This window comes from Cyrtonyx montezumae, unplaced genomic scaffold, assembly GCF_038088225.1.
Source record: "Cyrtonyx montezumae isolate F1298 unplaced genomic scaffold, pur_monq_1.0 scaffold_3, whole genome shotgun sequence".
Classification (NCBI taxonomy): Eukaryota; Metazoa; Chordata; class Aves; order Galliformes; family Odontophoridae; genus Cyrtonyx; species Cyrtonyx montezumae.
Window position 1 is genome coordinate 84,358,350 of NW_027072034.1, and position 22,553 is coordinate 84,380,902.

Genomic DNA, 22,553 nt, shown 5'->3' on the forward strand with positions numbered 1-22,553 from the left:
GCTGCGGATGTTCCATCATCAGAGGTGTTCAAGACCAGGTTGGATGGGCCGTGGGCAACCTGGTCTGGTCCCAGATCTGGAGGTTGGTGGCCCTATCTTTGGAAGGGGGGGTTGGAACTCAATGACCCCTGGGGTCCCTTCCAACCCAAGCCATTCTACGATACGATTCTTATTTGCCAAAAGTTAAGAGAGAACAAACAGTTCCATGGCAAAAGTTGAATGCAAACAAAAAACCTGCCACAAACGCACTCAAAAGATATTTATTTTGCAGGTTAGCTAAAGGAGGACTGCAGTTCACAACTACAGTAGGGGTTTCAATTGCATGTTTCTTACATAAACCTCACACTCAAGACTGCTGCTGCAAGAAGTCACATGACACAGCACACATCTCTGAAGGGAGAGGAACTTATAACTTGCTCAAAGGGAATCCTTTCAGGTTCTTGAAGTAGACTGTGTTATGAAGCAGCAAAAACTCTCTCAAGGGTATCTACTCTCCCTCCTAGTTACTCTCCGTAGTGGCCAAAGAATGCCAGCTTCTGCCTCTGGAGAGGTAAGTTACTGTAGGTGCATGCTGACTGTCCGTGGCAAACCCCTGAAATTTGCCTCCCTAAAACAAAGCTCCCTGAGATTTTGAGAGGTTGGAGAATTAATTATTTAGTTTTCCTTCTCATGCTCACAAATCATTATTCATATTAAGTCAGCTTCTTGCTTTGGGCTGAAGCATAGAGCTATCAATGAAACATAGCATTCTGTCCCTTATTTCTTTCTAAAAATATATGATTGATGAACAAAACACTGTCTACATTACGCAGAAAAAGTCCTCACAACACTCCTCTGGGAATGAATACCCCAGCACAGCTTTTCTCTCTGCAGCCACAAGAAATTTATGCTGATAATTGCTTCATTATACTACCATTGTGGAGCCTCTGTACATCAAAGGTCAGTGAATTCCAAACTTAATTCTAACAAAAGAAATATACATACTTATTTGTGGAACTAGAAGTTGTTTCACTCTCTTCTCGCTGCTTTTGAAGCCTGTATATCTGCTCAGTTTCTTCTTCCTACTTTTGAATAAATCTGTAGCAGCAACAGAATTTGCAACATCTACTTTGAGGCAAAATGGGGTTTCTAATACGATCACAGCATTTTCTTTGCTATATCTGTTGAGCAGATGTTCTTTCTAGTTCCTTACAACTCCTTTGCCCGTAAAGCATACTCTTATTACTGTCAGGAAATAAAATTTGTCCCCCACCTAAGCCAAAGCCCCAAAGATTTTACATATTTTTTTCTCATTACTATCACCAGAAGTGTTACTTTAGAGTGCAAGCAAGAGGTGAGTATACCTGTCTTATCTCTTTGGAATGAGTGCTCCAGATGTCCATGGGACTTGGTCACAGAAGGGAGAGCTTCCAAGCGTCTCTGAATGTTCACGGTGGCTGTTTTGACAATGTCAGCAGCAGATCCCTGAACAGTCGTGTTCACAGCCTGGCGCTCTGCCTAAACAAAAATACTTTTCCTCAAAACCCACCCAAAACTAAATGCCACATGTACTTCATTAAAAAACAATTTAAAAAATAACCAATATATGGCCAAGTTGAGGCACAGTAAAACCTGCAGAGTTCAATATATCTGCTTGAGACATTACAGACTAACTTCTTGCACAGTGCTTCTCCAGCTGACTGAGAAGAGCAGTATACCCACATTTATAAAATGCATTGTTGGCATCAAGGGCAACAACCTGTAAAGTCACATGCCACAAGAGTGAGAAGGATAGTACATGTGGTCATGGGCTGTCATGAGAATCAGAAAAGTCTCCCAGATAATCCAAGAACCATGTCTACCTTTAAAACTGTCAGAAATGAATACTGATTAGTTTTACTGCACTAACCCCTAGTTGCCAGACCATCACAGCTCTGCCAAACCACACCAGACTGCACTATCACACAAAGGCAGGTTTTCCACACAATAACAACTCCACCAGAACCCTCCTCAGACAAGAAAACTGTATTCAGAAGTTCTCTGTCTCAGCTTAGAACTGAAATGTGTGCAAAAAGTTGAGGAAGCTGAAATGAAAGTGAAGATAATTAATTAATTGGTCTTCAATAAGATTTTAAAGAATAAATCAAAGTTGAACAGAAGGTACATCTACAAAGCTTCATGTTGAAGTACCCCTCCAAATAAACAGCCAAATAATCTCAAAAAAAAAAAAAAAAGAAGTTTGAAATGTCTCCTTTCACTATCAACTACTTGGAGTACAAACTCCCCCACCTTCTCCTTGTTCCACTCAAGTCTTTAATTCCACACAGCCTGACTCAGCTTCCTACTGAGAAGTGCTATGCTTCCTCCCCACTGAAATGCCAACACCTCTCCAGGAAGTCAATCACTCTTACTGAAGTGCAGAGCCAATGACAGATGTGTCCAAAATGACCTTGAAAAAAATAATGCCAGTGTGGAGGCATACACAAAGTAAATATTTATTTAAAAAGTCAGGGCAATTTTCCTTTCAGGGGACATAATAAAAAGAATGAATACCAAAAATGTAGGACTGTAAATGCACTCTCTTCCATTTCTGAAATCATGAAACATGCAAAGACTGCTGAGTGGGAACAGCACGGTCTGAAGAGTTAAAATGCATCACAATGTGGAGGCTTTTTAAAATCATGTCCACTTATATCAATAAATTACTCACTCCTTTTCCACTGTGGGAGTTCTGAAGTGAAGCACAGCAATGACAGCTGCACACCCAGTCACAGAAGACTTACGTCAAACAGATCACGACAAAAGCTTTGTTATTTGCAGAAGAACCGGGGGAACAATGAAGTAAGTGACAAGAGGAAGGTCACAGATGAAATGGCTCACAGACCCTCTAAGATGTAGTTATGGATAGTCTTCAGAAATTTAACACCAAAAAAAAGAGAAAGCACTGCACCCAACTTACGTGAGCTTTACTGTAGGGATTTGAATCTCTGATAGCTGGAAGGTATCTCCGTCTTCCCAGGATGGTCTGCACAAACCCATCTCTTCTGCAGTTCCTTACTGTCTCCTTCAAGAATTTCTGAATACCTGTAGAAGGAAGAGAAAGTTTTCATTATCACAAGTTGATTAAGTTGACTACTACAACAGATGCTTCACACTGATTCCTCACTGGGGTGAATGAAGGCTGTCTGGGAAGCTCAAGCAGCACATTTTACATTTCCTTTAGACCCTGTCCAGTGAAGGAGACAAAAGTACATGATCACTCATTCAGCCTATTCTCAAACTCTCCTAGGAAACTTATCTAAAGGCTTATGAGGTAGAAGAGAATGCTTAGAGTCAGGATATCTGGCTGTGCCTAAGGAGGTAGGAAGTAATTTCTGCACAGTGGCCAGGCCCAGAAGGTCATACACATACTATTGGTAATGGAGAGGTCAGGACCTGGAGCTCCAGTGGAAAGATAAGTGGCAGAAAGTGGGTAAAGTTGAAAGCAGAAGTCAGAGCCCTTGATGACTCAGGCTGGCTGCCTTCAGACTGTCACTTCAGATTCTAGGATGAAAAGCTCACCCACCTGTGCTCTGCAAGGGAAGGAGTCAATCCATCAAACGTTAAAAAGAAACTTAGGTCAAAGAAAGATGAGATGCAGAAGAGCCCCTTTCATTGCAAGTTCAGGAAACAACTACATTGAACTGGAAAAAGTTAACTTCAGCTACTTTCCAACGTTTTCAAAATATAAAACCTAAATGGAACTATTCAAGATCAAGACTGGCAGCATTAGTCAATCCATTAGGTACATAATTTAGCAACAGCAATATATAGAAGTGAAAATTCATAGGAACTGAAATTATAATATATGGTCTTTGTATATTGCAAAGTTTGTGAGATTGCACATACTCTGAAAGGGGAAGGATGCAGGAAGTAATTTCTAATAATCTTTGAAGGACAGACTATCCAGAAATTACTGAAGACTAAACAGACTCAGCATTTGCCTCCTAAAGAAACAAATCCTGAATCTTGAAAATATACTTATCTTGTTAATTTCTAAGTTCTATGATTACAGCTAGCTGTATCTAAGCCCCTTTGACCTCCATGCATTTTCTGATTTTAGCTCTACTCTACCTATAGCTTTCCTAAAAATTAATGTGCCACTCCGTAAAAAAGACATTGCTGCATTTTTATTACAGGACAGTTACTCTGAACAGCTGGATAAGAACATAATCGTTATAAGCAGTTTAAAATTCAATTAAATCAGAAGACAAAAATAGAAGAGATTACTAATTATATTAAAAAATTGTAAATGTGGTATGAAAGGACATTACACATCCCTTAAAACTGTATGTTTTCATAAAGAAAAGAGTTTTTATTCATAAAGTTGAGACCTTTAAAATTAATCCCCAGGGCTGATAAATGTAGTAACTGATAAGTGTAGTAACCAGATAACTGTGAATAAAACACAAGTACAGAGGAAAACATTACGGAAAACCAAACTGCTCTGTTCCTACATTGGACTTCTGCAAAATGAAAAGTTTTAAAAAAAAAAAAATTGGAGTAGTGGGAGAGCAAAGACAAATTTAGGATTTAAAGAGACATAGAGTGAAGGGATTTACAGAGAAACAACCTGGCCAGGAAAGAATAAAAAGAAGGAAAAAAAGCTCCTGAATCATCTTATCCTAACCTGTGTATCTTGATTTGAAGGATTCGATGTAACTGGCAGCTTCATTGTCATCAATGCCCATCTGCTCGCCTAAAGATTTTGCTCCTATTCCATAGATGATTCCATAGCAAATCTGCCAGAGGAGAGGGCAAAGAACCATAATGATGTGGTGTGCCATACAGAGAAAAACAAGCCAAAACAAAATGTGTTTCACTGAAAGATAAGAGTATTATAACACGGGCAAGGATTCAGGAAGAGAGACTACCTCTAAGTGCAGCCATTTATTCTCCCTTTCTCCACCCTCATCCCCTAAAACTCAGACAGCTCCAGCTGAAACTTACCAAGAGCAGCAGGACTTGCCAAGCAATTATTGTATAGTCACAGCCAAAGTCAAACAGCAAATCATATTTCTGTGCCTCCCAATGTTTTGAACACCAAACCTTTCTGCCCAGAAAGCTGATGATTTTTTTTTTTCCTAAAATACACCTGCTTAGCTTGTTGCCTGGTGCTGTCTCCAACAGCTTCAGAATCAATCATCTTCCATTCTGCTGCAATACTCTTAAAGACATCGGTACCCCTGTTCAAGGCTTCAGTGAGTCGACAGTCACGAGACAAATGAGCAAGGATCCTCAATTCAAGCTGAGAATAATCAGCAGCCAAGATAAAGCCACCTGAAGTCAACAAATTAGGACAAATCATTATTTTATAAATTACTCCAACAACATTCCAACCACACAACTCTCCATCTCCTGAGAAACAGAAGGTCTGAATTGCATTTTCTTGACTGTTGACATTGTTTATGCCCACATGTGCACATGCTACTAAACCATACAACTTTCTTTTGCAGTTAACCTCACAGAGGCTAACCACAGTGAAAATGACTGATGATTCTTAGGTACTTGCATCTTCTACTGTGAAAGTTATCTACAGCTATTTCTATGCAACTTCAGAGTCTGTTTTTTTGTTATTACCTTTAGAAATTAATTCTGCACCTGGTGAAGGTTCTGCCAGTCAGCAGTAGAAATAAAATCAAACCTAATAAAATCTAAAATCCATCAAATGTACCCAGATAGGTATCTGTCCAGGTGCTTGTCTAGCAGCTGATGGGAGTGCTCAACAGGTATCACACCAGCAGGCTTATACTGAGCCAGGGCAGGTAATGTGAAAACAGACATTAGAATAGAAAACGCTAAATACAGTGTGTATTAAGAGCTCTGTAGACAGAGTGCAATTTGTGTATTAAGAGCTCTACAAATTTAACTCCTTACAAAACAAGTATTTCTAAAGAGGGAATGAAGGTGTGAACATCTGATCGATAAATTTAGAATATTTTACTGAGTTGAAATATTCTCCTTTGCAGTCTTCCTGAGAGTGATTTTGAGAGCACACTAACAACTGCATTTGTTTCTGAAGGAGGCTACTCAGATATATACTGTCACCATCTCTTAATTCTTGATCAGATTTTTTGTTAACTACATTCCTAACAAATACCTTGCACGGAACACAGTCTGAGTGTTACCTGGGAAAGGAACAAAGGCGTGACGCATGCTAACAGAAAATGGGATTCCTCTTCCTTCAGCTCTGTCTTCAGCCCAAGCATTTACAACATTAGGCAAAATACTGGAATGCTTTCTACTTCTGTGAAGACAAAGATTCACTTTTCTTCACCAATTTCTAAAACGCTTAAAGATGCATAAAATCATTTTTGCCACAAAGAAGCCGTGAATGCAAATAAGGCTATAGTCTCTATTCCACAATTCATAAAAAATTTGATGATAGGAGAATTAGACAGAGGCCATATGCACAACTGAATGGAGTTACTGATTCTGAGCAGATTTATGTGTAATTATTCCCAGTATATTCAGGGTTTAGTTCAGAAATTGGATGATTTCACCCCAACACAGGTAAGATGAAAAGCTCCAGATGTGTGATAGATACACTCCAAAAACACAGGTAAGGAGCCCTACAGGAATCCAGAAAGTTCAGTACTCCGCCCCCAGTGCCAGGTTTTCCCTCAGTATTGTTCTCCTAACTGGAACATTTATGCTAACTGACTGTTGATAAAGAAAAGACTCCCCTCACCCCAGCACCATGAGTGTACACGCACAGAGCTATGCCTGTAAAAACAGATGACATGCTTGTATCACACAGTACACTTCCTAACTGAGGACTGAGCAAAAAACTGAGGCAACCTTATTTTCCTTCTCTCAGGGTTTGCTTTACTCTCCTTGTCCCACCCTATTTGTAGCTGCAGATGGAATTGTGTCCATCATGCTGATGGATTGTGCTACCTAAACAGTGCACAGCTGTGACACCTCTCCTTCCATCAGACACCAGTCTGCCAGCCAGTCCATTGTGTCCTTCACTGGAAGTCCAGTCAAAGCCCTTTATCAACCATTGAAATTTGGGCCAGAGACCTCAGCAATGAGTTTATCAAATTGAAAAAGATATCTCTGAGATCCAACCTAATTCCAGGAGAGCAAAGTGTGAAAGACATCATCTGCTCTTCCTTTGGACACTCCCTTTTCTTCTTGTTCCTTGTCTTTTCAGAGATGGTAGGGATCAAGATGAAGGACTGCATAAAAATCATGGAAATAAATTTTCATAAGAAATAAAGGTGAGGTACAAAATACAGGAACTGCAGATAATAATGCTGTTGAGTAGAAGTTCCCAATTTCTTTAGATGAGTAATGGTTTTTATCAATATCTAATTTAGTTATATTCCTCTGGTCAGAAGATTCTTACAGCAAGAGGAAAGAGAGAATCAAGCACGGTTATTACTAAGAAAAACAGACAGTTTGGCCCCCAGTTCGAGAGTCCTATCAGATTTGGATTATAGGACAATTTATTTTGTGCCAGTGGTCTGTGATTGTGCACCTTCCCAACACAATGACTTAACTAAGGAACATGGTTCCAGAATCTTGCCTCTCTCAAAGTTTATCAAGGAGGCTAATTCCTTTTAGCTCATTCCTTCAATGAGCTGCTTCTCTACAGAACCCAGCCTCCACTACAACTGTCCAGCTAAGCTGCTGCAAGGAGGAGCACTGCCAGAGCTATTTGTCAAGATAACAATTCTTCCTCCATGGCTAGGTCTGGTTCCTCTTCTAGAGAGGAAGGATGCACAGGACTCTGCTACCCTTCTGGGCATCCTTCCTATGACCTACTCAAGGCACCTACTCAAGACACATGGCAGGAGAAGAGAGAGAAGAGCCATACATTTTCTGGAAATTCTCACATCTTCCTGAGTGACAAAGATGACAAAAGTCACTCAGGGGACATATGCATGACAAGAATCTGAGTGGAAGAAGAAAAGAAACAGAATGGACAGAATACCACCACTAAATATGAAGTCCCAGGGCTCACTAGCTGGCTGCCAAAAGGTGCATTTTGATATCTCACTAGATGTCCACACACTTCTAATTTTGACATCATTACATGCCACTGAAAAGGGTTCTTGGATTAAAAAACAGACAGATTCAGAACTCTTAGTTTGCAGCCTAGCTGTTTTCGAAGGAGACACTTTATCACATATTAAATTACTAACAAAGAAAAAAATATGTATACCCATGTTCTGTGACACAGGGAAAGGTGCAGCATAAAATAGCTGTCCTTTCTTCTTCTATCCAACCCTTCTTCAGAACAGCTCTTTGAAAGTTAAAGTAGATCATAACCAATTTTGTTACTTTTCAGATGCAGGCTTTCCATCCATCTGTGTAATAATACTAGTCTGATCATACTGAGTTTAATAAATGACTATAAAAAGTAAGTAGTTACACGGGAGAACATACTATCAGTGTTATTATATCTTTCACGCGTCACTGATTTTTTTAAATTTATTCCCCAATGAAGTTTTTTGGTATTTATCTCCTTGAAAGTGTAAGGGAAACACTGAAAAATGAGTCATACTGACATGACAGCAGCCACAGGCAAAGTCAGAAAAAAGAAATTTCACAACATGACCACATTAAGATCAGGGGAGTAAACATAAGTTTTGCCAAGATCCTCCCTACCTGACCCTGGAAACAGCACGAGAATAAACACTTCCATGGGTTTGGAAGGGTGGGCTTTCTTCAACTACAGTTGGCATTTCAATCTCAAAATCTCTTGGCACATTCTGGATATTTGGCTCTGCAAAACTTACTCGACCTGAGAAGGAAGATGAGGCATAATTAAGTAAAAGTCCAAAAGGAGTCTCTCCAGCAGGGAAACACACATCTGCATTATTGTGCAAACACGATAACTAAGTGTTTTGGAAAAAAATAAAAAATAAAAATAAAATAAATAAAAAGAATGAAAACTGAAGAAAAATAATTTGTGATTAATGAGCTCGTGCTAATTAAGGTGGATCCTGTGCCTCATTTTCTTGCAACTAACAGGAAATCCCAAAATCCAGAACCTGTTATGGGGTCAGAGATTTGCAAGATAATATGCAAGAAATAAATTATACTTCTCACAGAACAAACAGATTTATGTAGGTCTCTCCAAAAGTAATGCCTCCTATTTATTTCCGTGGAAACTACAACAGATACAAAGAGCACAATAACACTATTTGGTAGAGAAGATTCTCAGCTACAAAACACTGTTTTTTAACATAATAACCATCATTAGCTATGTATTTTTATCAGCGATGAACAAGAGCCTGCATACCACACTTGTAAAAATCTGAACCAACAGAGGTGACTCACTGTCACTGCTGCCACTGTTGAAATGCACCACCCACTTCCTCACTGTGCTCTCATCTATTTTTTGGTCTCCATAAACATTCAGCAAGCATCAGTGAAGGTTAATGGAAGCCATTTTTTCCACACAGAGGAATCCAATTCCACACCCTTGCTTCTTACATGCTTCCATGTCAGATTCCATTTTGTCAGACTGTCCCTCTGCTGCCCTCTGTCATGCAGCAACAACATGTAATGAAATATTGGCAAGAAGCTTTGGCCTCTACTGCCATGTTACCAGCATCCACCTCTGATGTTGTAGGCCAATGTAATAAAATAGGAGGTGTTACTTTTGGAGCAAACCTCTACTTTAACACGTTTGGACTTCTAGGACAGTTTAATGTGAACCAGATATTTATGTATTTTCATTTGATTTCAAAGAAAAAACAGGCTTTATTTCTTTATTATTTTCCCCACAAAAACGCTGTCAAAATTCAAAAACAAGGAAGGATTTTGAAGACATTTCTTTACCTGTAGCTGTGTGAGTCTGTGACACTGGATATATCCTTTCCATTCCCAGTGCATAATTGAATCGTTTTTCCCTCTGTAGTGGAAACACCACTTTAGAAATGGCATTGTTGATCCTTCTCCATTCCAGTATAAGTCCCGGCAACGGGTGAAGTGTCTTTAATTTCTCCAAAACATCCTTGTGGAGAGAAACACAGTTGTAATTAATTGCCTTACAAGCTTTACTTGTAAGTCTTACAGCTCTGTGGGAACTATCTCCTTCAGTGAGCTTCCAGTATCACTGTCTTTAAATCAAATGGATACCTCTTCTACTCATACTGCCTACACCTGGACAGTGAAAACACCATAAGACACAAACAAGGCAATGACCTCTCCTTGGACTTCTTGCATCCTCATCACCATTATTGGTGTGCACCAATCAATGTCACCTGAAATTAACAAAAAAGCACTGCTTCTCATGAGTCCTCTGCACTGCCTCCTTTCGCACAGCATTAATGTTTCTCCTCCATTTACTTATATATTTGTCTCCCTGTAGGAGCTAGGCAAGCCTACCCATGGTAGGTGTTGGAACTAGATGACTTTTAAGGTCCCTTCCAGCTCAAGCCATTCTATGATTGCCTCCTATCTGCATGCATGAACACATAAAATGAAGCCCTTGACCATGCTCCTTGAAAGGCAAAGTTTATCACTTGCAATAAAGGGACAAAAATCAAAAGATAACATCATGCAAATATTTATCCAATATGACATTTTTTGTATGCAGCAGGCTGTTACTGCCTCTGCTTTTCTTATCACAAAGGGAGGGAATCCCCACTTTGCTTCTGCTTCTCTGTTCTTCCACCACTAGAATACTTGAATTCTTCACTGCCACTCAAGTTTCAAAAATCAATATTTGCTTTCCACCTAATGACTACACTGAACAAGGGAAAAGTAAGAAAACAACAGCGCATTAATGAGTACTGAAAACAGGAACATAGGTGTTAGCTTGTATCACTTGTCTGACAAGAGCACCTATTAGCCTGCAGAAGTTGATATTATTGCAGCTGCGCATTATCTAGCAGCTAGACAGCATGTTGATCACCTTCACATATATACAAGCAGTAGAAATACTAAATTCAACATGCCATAAGATCAACCATTCTGAAGACAAATTCTGTGAAGCACCAAATATGGATTGGGCACTAACTGGCAGGGAAAAACTGTATTTAATCACCATGATATTTAGGTGTCTTTCAAGCTGATGCTGAGAAAATCTTTTACTATTGGCTTTACAAAATTATTATCTATTTTGGTCTTGATTCAAATCCTGCTTCACTATTCCCATTGAAACCTGCTATAGATAGTTAGGACCTCACTACAGCTGGGCTTTAGAAGATTAGGAGGAGTTAACAGCTGTAGTAAAGGAGAAGCCAGATCCAGTTTGAATTTCCAGCAGTAACTGGAAGTTGAAGGCAAGAAAAAATTTACTTTTGTCTAAATCAGTATATCTAACTCCAGGAGTACATGTGTGAAGTAAGAACTTCTTCAGTCGTTTCAGATTAGAACCAGACTATACCGTACCTTGTTTGTACTGAACTGCTTGCTCAACCTAACCCGGTTTCCTTTAACAGTTGTTCTTCTGGTGTAACCCAGAGTTTTCTTGTTCCCTTGAACTTTCACATCTCCATTTTGTGGCAACTTCAACTCCAGGAACAAAACCTGAAAAAGGCCAGCATCTCAGATCAGTTTCTGCATGCTACTCCCAGAAGAACACTACTTAAACAGCTTATTTCAGCCAGAAGATAGCAGGAATGCTCCAAGTAATCAAAAAGCTGATTAAAGATCTACACTATCAAAGTTCTCTCTCCTCATTTTAATTAACTACAAAATGCAATTTAAAATCTCATTTTCTAAATACTGTAAGTTCGAGTTCAGATGTATGTTTTTAGGAAAGGTAATTAACTCCCATCCAATGAGTGAGTTTACTGGTGAGAGCCAACTGTTATAAAACATGGAATTAAGAAGACTGAAAGTGGGAAGAACATTAGTGAAGAAAAGCAGTATTAGTGGAGAACAGGCATCAGTATAACAAGATTGGCACCCCAGGAGGAGGTGGCCACAGAATATCAGTTTTTCTAACAAACTGCCAAAAACTGGAAAATGAAGTACATGCTCATTAGTTGACAGAAACAACACAGTTCCATTTGCCATTCTGTGTTGCATTTTACAGTTTCACAGCTATTGCATTCCATTTAACAGCTGGCAGAAGGGAAAAGAAGTTTCTCTCTCACAAGTTTATTTAGCACAGAAGTTTTTCTGCTTCAAAATAAGAAGGGTAAAGCTCCACTAATCCATTAAAAAAATAATTTGCATGATTTCAAACAAGATTTCTGTATGAAAAACAAGAGAGAACAGAAGAATATTTCTTCCCCTTTTCCACAAAGCAGAATAAATATCAAAGCTGAGCATTATTTGAGGAGTTCTAACTCACACTAATACTACAAAGTAAAACTTATACATTCGCAACATAGGTGGTATATTTCTGGAATTTCTTTTAGTGATCGTTTGCAAATTTTAGTTACTTTCATAACAAGCTCCTCAACAAAAAAAAATAGTGTATAAAACAGAAATGATCTGAAAAAAATGCACACAACAGCATCTACTACCAGGATGACATGAAACATACATAAAAAACAGAAAGTAGTGTTCTTCAGAAATTAAAGTATCAGTAATTTAAATCCAAACCCATTTCTTAGTCTTTTTTAAAAGAAATCAGTTCTATAAACAAATGTACATGCTCTTAAAAACAGATTGCAATTCTTTCAAAACTTGTAAAGCTATCTTCTCTTTCATGCTTATGTTAAGAGCAACCTCCCAACTTGTTCAGATTACGTGATACCACACAATGTATTACACTGTGATATAATGCATGTAAAATACTGCTGTCGGATCAAAGCTGGTCTAGTCCTGCACCATTAACCCAAAATAATCCAAAACATGTTTGACTGGCAGATCATCTCATGCTTCATGAGGAGCCAGATCCTATAAAAACAAGTTCATTTCCACTTCATTTCTACCTTCTTTATTTCTGCAGAAGTTAGCAGAAATCATAATGATCAGTAACAAGCAGAAGACACACAGCACCTTGAAGGTAGCAAGCTCATAATGAGCACAGACAACTCAACTTTGATCAGTCTTTTCCTCATACAAAGTATTCCCTTGAGTTTTTCCTTCAGTGTAAGCTAAACTGTCTTGAGGATATCTTCTGAAATGGCATTTCACTTCCCACCCAAGCCCTCACATACCTCTGCAATGTCATCAGGGCTGGTCAAGGAGAAACTGTGGCCTGCCAGTTGATATGCCTTGGTCTCAATCTCAGTTAGTTTAGCTTGCATGACCTGTTTCTGGGTTTCATATGCCTCTATGCTAAAACCAATGCCGTTCAGCTCCAGCAGAGCCAAGCAGTAATGGCTGGGCATCTCCACTTTAGAAAATATATCTAGAGTAAGAACAAATGTCAAGAACTTCTATAACATCAAAAACATATCAACTGTAACAGATTTGATAAGAAAAAAAAAAGCAAGAGGGGAATCCTTAGATTTTAAAAACCCAAGTGTTCTGACACACTGAGATCTTTTAATAGATCTAGTTTAAATACTTCTGTTTCTGGAATGCTTCATAGTAAAACATTTATAACAAAAGTTTTTAAGTTAACTTCTGTCAAAAAAAGTTTTGTTTTTTTTTTTCTTACACACATCTCCTTGGATATCAACGTTTTATAAACTGTGGATGTCATTAATGTAAAGCTTTTTAACTTGATACACTTTCATTCCACCACCTGCATCTTTTTAAAATGTTCTAACATTTAGTTGTCACAATCATAAGTGAAGAGGTAAACTTGCAATACAATGTTTCAGTGAGACAGGAAGAACCTTAATCTTAGGCTCTGGCTGCAATTTAAGGGAAACAAAATGACAAAGCCCACAAATAGGTATACGTTCTTGGTTTTTGTTCCATCTGTTTTCAGATAAGGACAAAACTTCAGCAACTGTCAGCCCAAAAGCACTAGAGCTCTCACTATGGGATCACAAAAGTTTAATGAGGTGCATACAAGAGAAAGGAAGCTACAAGGGGAAGCCAAAGAGCAAGAACTCTTCACCAGAGAATATCTGAAGATTTTATAAGTTGTAACAAGGAAAAGCAAGGGTTCACCAGAATCATAGAAGGATCTTTTAGGTAAGGATCTCAGAGATTATAAATAGACTATTATCCAGATAGGTTCCTCAGATAATAGACCAAATGGATACTTGGGATACAAAAAACATCTTAAATTCTATAATGAACCCAAAAACTCTTCTCAGGTTAATTTTAAAAGATCAGATTTTTACTACAGAATGCACTTGAATAAGAACATCCAAACCTCTTCTGCTCTCCACTGATCACTCACTTTGTACAGCTACCCTGTCTCTGCCCTCAAGTGGAGGAGGTCTATTTACCTGTCAGATTTTCCTTCTGTAGTTCACTTTGGAGCTGGTTCATGACATTGAAGATGAGCACAGACTCTATTGCTGCTCTGTACCGCCCAGAATGATCTTCACTGGCACTAAGCCCCAGGCTCTGCACCCCCTGGCCAGTGCCTACTCCTTCCAGCAGAGGTAGCTCACTGGGTAGAAAGTTAGTCACCATATTGTGAAGGGTACGTTCCTTACAGCCAGGATCAAGCAGCCAACATGCAACCTTGAAAAGAGAGACTTTTTTTCCATTTTAATCATGATACAATCTCAATACTTGACTGGGAGTTAATGCAAGGTTATAGTGAAGATCATTTTTCTTCATTTGTCAGGCAGACTGAAATAATTTGTGGAAAAGTTACAGGGTTTCAGATAAAACTTGTAAGAGGTCATGTCACTTAAATGCTTTATTCTCACTGAAAATTAATTCTACATATTTGAAAATCACACCCTTTGTCAACTTAAACCATCTAAAAGTTCTGCTCTTCATTGTTTTACTTATATCATCCTAACTCAAAGGGATTAAATATGACAACAAGAATGAAAATGTGTTTACTCTGAAAACTGAATTTGTAAATATCAGGATTTGCTGTTGATCTAGAATATATGAGTCAAGCTGAGCTCTTTTATTTTCTGCATATCAGCACCAGCAGCAAGAATACTGTGAGGCAAATTTTATTCTCAGTAGGCCTCATACCTCCCACTGTCTTCAAAGCAATTCTGCTCATAGCTACCTTTAAATTTGTTGTGTCAAAACAGGACGAAGCACTGGTTTCTTTTACGTTGTCTCTGACACACAAGCAGAAGATAAAAAAATGCATACATATGTAGGGGTGCGTGGGAGGTGGGGGTGTGAATGTGAATGTATGTATGTATATATTCACTGCATTGCTAAAATGAACAAATATGACTCCTTTTCATACACAGAACAGTGTGGGGAAAGGTGCAACTTTTATTCCTCTTTAATTTTATCCCAAAGCCATGTATCAGTATGAAAAGCTATGTTTGTCCTTCAGTTGAACAGCTTTGCTACTTACCTGCAGGCTTTAAAATTGCCTTGAAGCTATTCAGCCCACAAATGATATAAAATACAGAAAACAACACTAGAAAATTCTGTGATTTTAAAGCTTTTCCTAATAAGGACAAAAAAGCCCTTTTAACTCTTTCCAGAGTTTCACTGGAATTATAGATGGCATCCATACCTTTTGAAATTACATATAAATTTTGTTTTGTTTTGAGAAAATAGTGGTAGTAGAATGGCCATACACATAGAAGATAAACTCTTTGGTAACAAAGTCTTCTTAGCTCAGATTCAATCATAGGACCAGAAATGCTGGTCCTATTTCAATCCCTAGCTTTTTACAAGAAACAAGACAAGAGTTCAGCCTGGTCCACTGGGATGGATGAGATTTAAACTTATCCTCGCTACTTAAGTACTCAGGCATGAAAGATTAATGTGTTAAACAACACTGAATCTGGCCCATTTCTCTTGTAGGCAACACAGATGCACACACTGCATGAAAACTCCTCTAAATAATGTTCTACATTTTCCATTGGAAGATTTCCCTAAAACCCCTTATGTATGTTCATGTTCAAATCTAAATTACAGAAGCACCAGAAGGTGCTTCTGCAATTCCATGTATGTGTTTTACCCAAGCTAAATTTCTTAATTCTGCCAACCTTTGGGTCCTCAAAACTTCCTTCCAAGGAGATGCCACAAGCCATCACCAGGGTCTTGTAGTGCTCAATGAAGTTATACATGACAAGTGAGCGCTCCTGCTTCTCCTGCAGGTACAGCTGCAGATGATGCAGTCTCTCTGTTACAGACAGGTCTTTGTCCAAAGGTGGAGGTGCCAAACTCAGACTGATTTCTAAGGTAGAAAATGGAAACAACATAAGCATTTTATCCAATGTATAATAAAGAGAGAAAATCTTGAATGCAGCCAACTAAAGCATAAGAAGTACAGTAAGATAGTGAACAAATAGCAATAAAACTATACTTTTTTTTTTTAACTAGACATGGCTCCCAGTTGTGTTTATACTACTAAATAAGGAGGACCAGGAACCAAAACTTAGCTGTAAGAGCAGATTGGGCTTTATTCTAATGTCAGATTTGCTCTGATGAGTAAAAGCTGAAAGAGGTTGAAAGAGAAAAGCAGTTAAGTTAAAGAGAACATGGCAGTAAGCCAAGATGTAAGTGATCTACCACATGAGCAGCAGTTCTTTGCTTGCACCAATCACCTGGTAGTACAAATCTACACACAGCAACTTGCTCAAGACTTCTGAACATTTGATTAAAAGTGATTAAAAATAACATGGCTAAATTACTCCATCACACAACTGAGCTGTGTTAGGAATAACCATAACACTTCCAAAAAACTATCATAGGTATTTTCTTGAAATGCACTGTGATGGAAAGCAACACAGCCTGTCTAATAACTTACCAGTCTGGTCTTGCATCTGCTGCAAGGATACATAATATGCATCTTTTCCACCCCAACAGACTGCCAGTCCAACTACCAAGATATCTTCATAGTGTTGAACAGGAAATCCATCATCTTTGACCAGCATCCCCTGGGGAGAATTTCCTAAGGGTATATTTTTAAGTAATTATTAAAAATGGCATTTACAGATACAGGAGAGTTTGGCTCTGGAAAATGTAGATACATACAGTTCAGCTTAAAACTTGTTAAATGTGAATATATACCTTTATTTATATCTATATGGAGAAAATATCTGTGTTTGTTTTTGGAGAAAAAAAATAAAAAGATGTTTAGAACACAACAGTTACTCTTCTCTTGTAGTAGAAACAATCACCAATATAGCACTCCTGCAAAACTAATTTCCTAGAAATCTCTTCAAAAGTTCAGGCAGAATTGCATTTCCTCCTTTCACTCTGTTAAATGTTAAAGATATGTCCATCAAAACTACATTTTCACAGAGAAGGGATGTTTTGTTATTATGACTGTATGTTAGCAAAAAATCTAACTACTCTATCTTGTGTTTTTAAAGTAATAGTATGTATATACAGCAGCAAACAAACTGCTTCAAACAAACACTTCTGTGGGAAAGAAAATGAACAGTATTGCAAGAATTCAGAGACTGACCTAAATTTCATACATGAATACAAAGTACCAAATTAATATTTTGGAAATATTACGGAAATATTTGCTTCAGAGGCAATGTCACAAGTACTGCTGCCTGGTGGAGACCCTGAACAATCCCTAGAGGTTACTGTTACATACATTATTTATTAAAAAATATACTAAAATTTATGACATGGAAAGATACATGTGATAAAGGGACTGCACAACAGAGATTGGTTTAGAATTAGATATGAAATGTGAAGTATGTTTAGATGATTTTACATACAAACAAGCTGCTAACACCTCATTACAACCACCAAAGACCTAAGAGTGCAATGCCTGACATCAGTTCTCCATTCTCTACTAACACTTATCTCCTTCACTTTACTGAGACTGATAATATTCAATTAGCATAAGTAACTCTCCACCTTTTAGCACCTTTCCTTTATCATTGCTGCTTTAAGCTGAAGATGCCATCATGTTGTTCACAAAATAATATTCTAGGACATGGAACTAACCTTGCTTGAATCTGCCACCAATTGTTGATTTATTTGACAAACAATGTTTTCTTCTTTCACATGCCACTGAGATGGAGAATCTGTTTTTCTCCTTCCATTCTGCAAGAAAAGTCTGGAAAAGTGTTTTGTCACCTGCTACATCAACAATAGTGAACCCTTCAGCACCTGAGGGAGTGAGTGGAAAAACATCCTGAGACAGCTGCAGTGAAAAGTCTTTGTCTATAGTGGAATCATCTTCTATCTCATCAGCCTCAGTTGAGGCTACCCTCTCAACTACCTGCTGCTCCGCATCACTCTTCCAATTCTTCTCTGGCAGAATCAGTTGCTCTTCATGCATGCTAGCAACCTGTCTCTTCCTTGCAGATTTTGCAGAGAAAGATACAGAGCTTTTTGGAAAAAGTTCTTTGGGGGGTGTTGGAGGAATGAACCCATTACAATTATCTGGTGGAGGATAGGATGCCCGGGTGCTTCCCCTGAGCGTAAGTGTTTTACAGTCTGATTTCTGAATATCCAAGTCTTTTGGTTTGTTTTCTTTAACTGTGCAATAGTCTTTTAAATCCTGGCAATTAGGCAAAGGTTCTGGATGACCACAGTCATATTCAAAAATTGCATCTGGCTCTTGATTAGCAATTGAAGCAACTAAATTTCCATTCTGAGAGGAGTTCCTTAGATTTACTGAAACAAGTTCAGTGTCTGAAGGACTAGGCCATTTGTCTAACACATCCTGAAGTCCTGGGCTCAGTTCAATCGAGTGGTCAGTCCACACTACTGGATGGGTTTTCTTATCTAATATTTGCTGGCTACACTGGAGCTTTTCACCATGATGCGCTTCTAAGTCCTTTGGACTGGAGTCATTGTCACAAATCACTTTGTTTCTTAATTTAGACTGACTGTGAGATGTACATGGAAAATCTGCCAAAAAAGTTGGGGAGTTTGCATGATCTAAAACTTCAGCTACGACATCGGAGAATGCTAGAGATAAATCATTATTCTGTGCTGGATCTTCATGCTCCCTCTGATTATCACTGACATCAGATTTATTCTGAACAGGCCTTAGGTTCTGCAAAAGACCATCTGCAGGAAGTGAAGCTCCCTGCCTCCCCTCAGGTTCCTTTCTGACAGCTTCCATGATGTTCACAGCTGAAAGATCACTGCCATTGCTGAAGCTATCATCAAACAACAATCCATCACTCACATTCAGGCTTGTTTCCATGACAGGATGGTATTCTTCTTGTACAAAGTGCTCGCTACCAAAAGGGGAGGTTGCTTTATTGGGACCTTTAGAAGCACTCTCCCCTTTCACTGAATTTTGGGTCTGATAATACTGTAGAAAACTGTGTAGCTGAGAATCAGTCACCGAGCAGTCACTTCCTTTAAGGACAGGTACAGATTCTATCTCTTTTGCTACAGGCTGTACATTAAGGTCTCCGGAATAGAAAACTTTGTTACTGCACTGTTGATCTGTGTTTTTTATAACATTATTTGTTGCAATAATACTTGATAAGCCTAGTTTTCTTACTGTTGCATCTAGTCCTTCCCCAGTAGCATTCTCAGTCTGTAAAGTGCTTAGTTTCCTGGAGATTTCCTGCTGTGGTACTGCTGCCAATTTTGAATCCTGTATTCCCTGATGTTGTGTGATTCCAGCTCCTGCCTCCTGTTTTATTATTCTCTCAGTCTGAGTGTCCAACTGGAAGCTATCTTCAAAGTCTATAGAGACACAAATCAGACCTGAGGATGGACTATTCTGAACATCATCTACATTACAAATAGCTTTGGATTTTAGTAGAGAGTCTTTCAGAAAATCCTTAGGATGACTGTTGCCATTTTGTAGTGCTCCAGCTTGTAACAATTTTCCATTGGGTATATCATTCCCATTTTTACCACCATTCTGAATCAGAGCTTGGCAGAATTTATCATCACCAGGACAGAAATGTACAGACTTCTGTTTCCTGCTGTCATTATGGACACTCAGGTTTCCAGAGCAGTTAGTGTTTACATTACAATGACCTGCATCTAAAGCAGTATGCTGCTTACCAATCTTCACCTCAGCACAGCTCACATCTGTTTGCATTTTATTGATTTTATTCTGTTTATTGTCAATATGTTTATGTCTCTGTACAGCCCTTCTTCTAGCACTAGAAGGTATTACTGGACTTTCTACAATATTGTGTGTCTCCTTGTTGATGTGTGGAACACTCTGTAATGTAACAGGTGCCTGAAAACTTGCTCTCTCTCTAGGCAAGCCTTCACTGGGGGTAGAAAGTTCTGTAAATAAACTCTTCATTTTATCTTCCCTCCCAACATTATTTTCCCTCATTTTTACAGAATTTGAGACCTTATGACTTACAAACATTTTTTCTATACATTCCTTATTGTTTTGGCCTGAAAATGAGTTATCCTTAGAACCGCTGGGGAGGAAAGCAGAAGGTTTTTTAATGTCCATAACAAACATACTTGAATCTTCAAGCAGTGACTTCTGCAGTTTTGAGGAAGTATTTTTGCTCCTAGTCCGGTTTAAACGTGTGTCCACACTTCTTAACAACCTAAAGGCTGAAGACATTTTGTCTAATGTTGGTGTCTTTCCTTGCTCAGTATGGAGTTCCGGACTTGCTCTTTTGGAATCCGCCCTGTTTTTGGCCTTAAGAATTCCTTCCACATTTTCATTGTCCCTGCTCATATTGGGCCGTTTTCTAGCACTGTGCCCAGTATCATCGTTTCTTTCCTCTGCTTGAGCCTGTTTCCTGTATGTGACTTCACTCTCAAACCTGGAGTTTGATGTACTACTGCTTAGCCGCCTTTTATGCCCCTTTTTAATATTTGATAGGTTTCCAGCCTGAGAGCCAAGGCCCTTGTGATTCTGAACTCCACATTCTTTTTTGTTTAACATCACAGAAGATTCAGAAGATAGGTCTCCATCTGGCTTATGTAGTCTGTCTTCCATCTCTGACTCACTGCTGATCATGGACGATGTATCAGCCTCATGAAAAGACTCTGGGTTCCACTGCACTCCCATTGCTGCCAAGTCCTGCTGAAGAAGTCCTCTGGCTTCCTCCACAATGAGGGAAGCTGCTTCACTTTCAGTTAAGCCCTTCATTCCAGCCATCCAGATGCTGCGCACAGTCCGACGCTCCTTTGCTGATTCTTCATCTTCATCCACAGCCCTGCGACTACTAAGGGAAAGGTGACAGACAGATGTGAACATTCATGCAGAAAATAACAAACAACATGAGGAACACACCCTATTGTCCCCTGCGCCTACTTCAGTTAGTGCTATAGTGCTATGTCCAAAATGCACCTTGCTTAAAAGAAAATAATTTCAGTTTTCTACTGAAAGTCAATGTCAATGAAAGATATGACTATGTCTGCAGAGCATACCCTAGGAGCATTCCGAGCTTCTTCATCCCAATACGTGCCCCAGCTATGTCATAGCTCCCCACTAGGGTAAGACCCAGGTCTGAATCAATCCTCTTCCATGCACTCATGCAAAGAAAGGTAACCTCAGGAGTATGAATCAGAGAGGTATCATGGCAGAGTCCGACAGGTACCTGATGTAGGAAGTTTGTCTTTGCACTAACATGAAAATCTCAAGAGAATCCGAAAATAAATACAGTAATAAACCAGATCACTTAATCACACAGCAGAGCACGAAAGCATTAACATTTTAGAGGCAGCAAAAAACCTCCAAAAAGCATTTCCAGTTCAGGAAGAAAAAAATTCAGGTCTCACAAGCTCTTGCGGCAAATACAACATGCCATTATTGATTTCAAAGTAATCATGTAATTACTGTGATCAGTCACAGAAACTTACAAGTTATTTTTAAGAAACATTCAGTAACAAGTCCTAAAAGGTTGTCAAATTTAATTACAGGTTTCATCCTGAAATCCTTCACCTTATAAACAAACTTTTGACTTGACTTCTGAACTTCGTGATTTCTCACCTTTTGAATGGTACTGAATTCTTCAGAGCAGCTGCCACATCACCAGGACTGGCTTTAGCAAGATCAGCCACTGTGACAAAGCCAGCGTTGTAAAGCATCCTAGCACACTGTGCATTCAGCAGAGAGACTCGAACCAGGTCACAAAGCTCCCTGTGAACCCCAAAAGTGAGGCGGCTCTGGAACTGGGAGAGCAACAGCTCCATGTTGTGCCACCCCAGACGATTACAGAAAACTGTTACCATTCCTGGAACACAGAAGGTGTGTCAGTCTCAACTTCACATCTAGTTCTACTACGCTGCATACATTTTCCACTCTGTCCCATTTGAATAGGCGTTTTCTTCACATTCTCTTTCCCAGTACTTACAGAAATGGCCATCTAACTCATGTTTATTACAACTGTGCTTAGGAACTGCTTTTGTAGAAGCCGACTTAATCTAGAATTAAATAGTTCATAAATGAGGTAGGAATTCTGAACAACACTGCTTTTTTAAAGACTCTAAGCATGCAAATATGAAAAGAAACACGTGTATATCCTGTAACAGGATTCCTATGAACCAAACACATTGAAGAACAGTAGAAAAGCAACGATGAGAGGCACGAAGAAAAGCCGCTCTGCAGAGATATCCAAAAGAGCAAAACTTGACCTGCTGAATTTCAGTTACTGACAGCACCATAGGAGCTAGTAAAGCTCATCATAAAGATTATAGCT

The 22,553-nt window shown here is 38.9% G+C and overlaps 1 protein-coding gene across 1 annotated transcript in view; it reads right to left on the reverse strand.

Moving 5' to 3' along the window:
- Nucleotides 1–22,553, reverse strand: part of POLQ (DNA polymerase theta) — a 54,358-nt gene that overhangs the window by 5,943 nt on the left and 25,862 nt on the right. The window contains exons 15-28 of the mRNA XM_065742130.1: nucleotides 21,845–22,088; nucleotides 17,908–21,077; nucleotides 16,748–16,891; nucleotides 15,984–16,174; nucleotides 14,289–14,529; nucleotides 13,098–13,291; nucleotides 11,374–11,511; nucleotides 9,817–9,991; nucleotides 8,638–8,773; nucleotides 6,147–6,265; nucleotides 5,114–5,298; nucleotides 4,649–4,760; nucleotides 2,939–3,063; nucleotides 1,344–1,497 (exon numbers count right to left, since the gene is read on the reverse strand). Coding sequence (XP_065598202.1) covers nucleotides 1,344–1,497; nucleotides 2,939–3,063; nucleotides 4,649–4,760; nucleotides 5,114–5,298; nucleotides 6,147–6,265; nucleotides 8,638–8,773; nucleotides 9,817–9,991; nucleotides 11,374–11,511; nucleotides 13,098–13,291; nucleotides 14,289–14,529; nucleotides 15,984–16,174; nucleotides 16,748–16,891; nucleotides 17,908–21,077; nucleotides 21,845–22,088 — 5,328 coding nt within the window. The remainder of the gene's footprint in view (nucleotides 1–1,343; nucleotides 1,498–2,938; nucleotides 3,064–4,648; nucleotides 4,761–5,113; nucleotides 5,299–6,146; nucleotides 6,266–8,637; nucleotides 8,774–9,816; nucleotides 9,992–11,373; nucleotides 11,512–13,097; nucleotides 13,292–14,288; nucleotides 14,530–15,983; nucleotides 16,175–16,747; nucleotides 16,892–17,907; nucleotides 21,078–21,844; nucleotides 22,089–22,553) is intronic.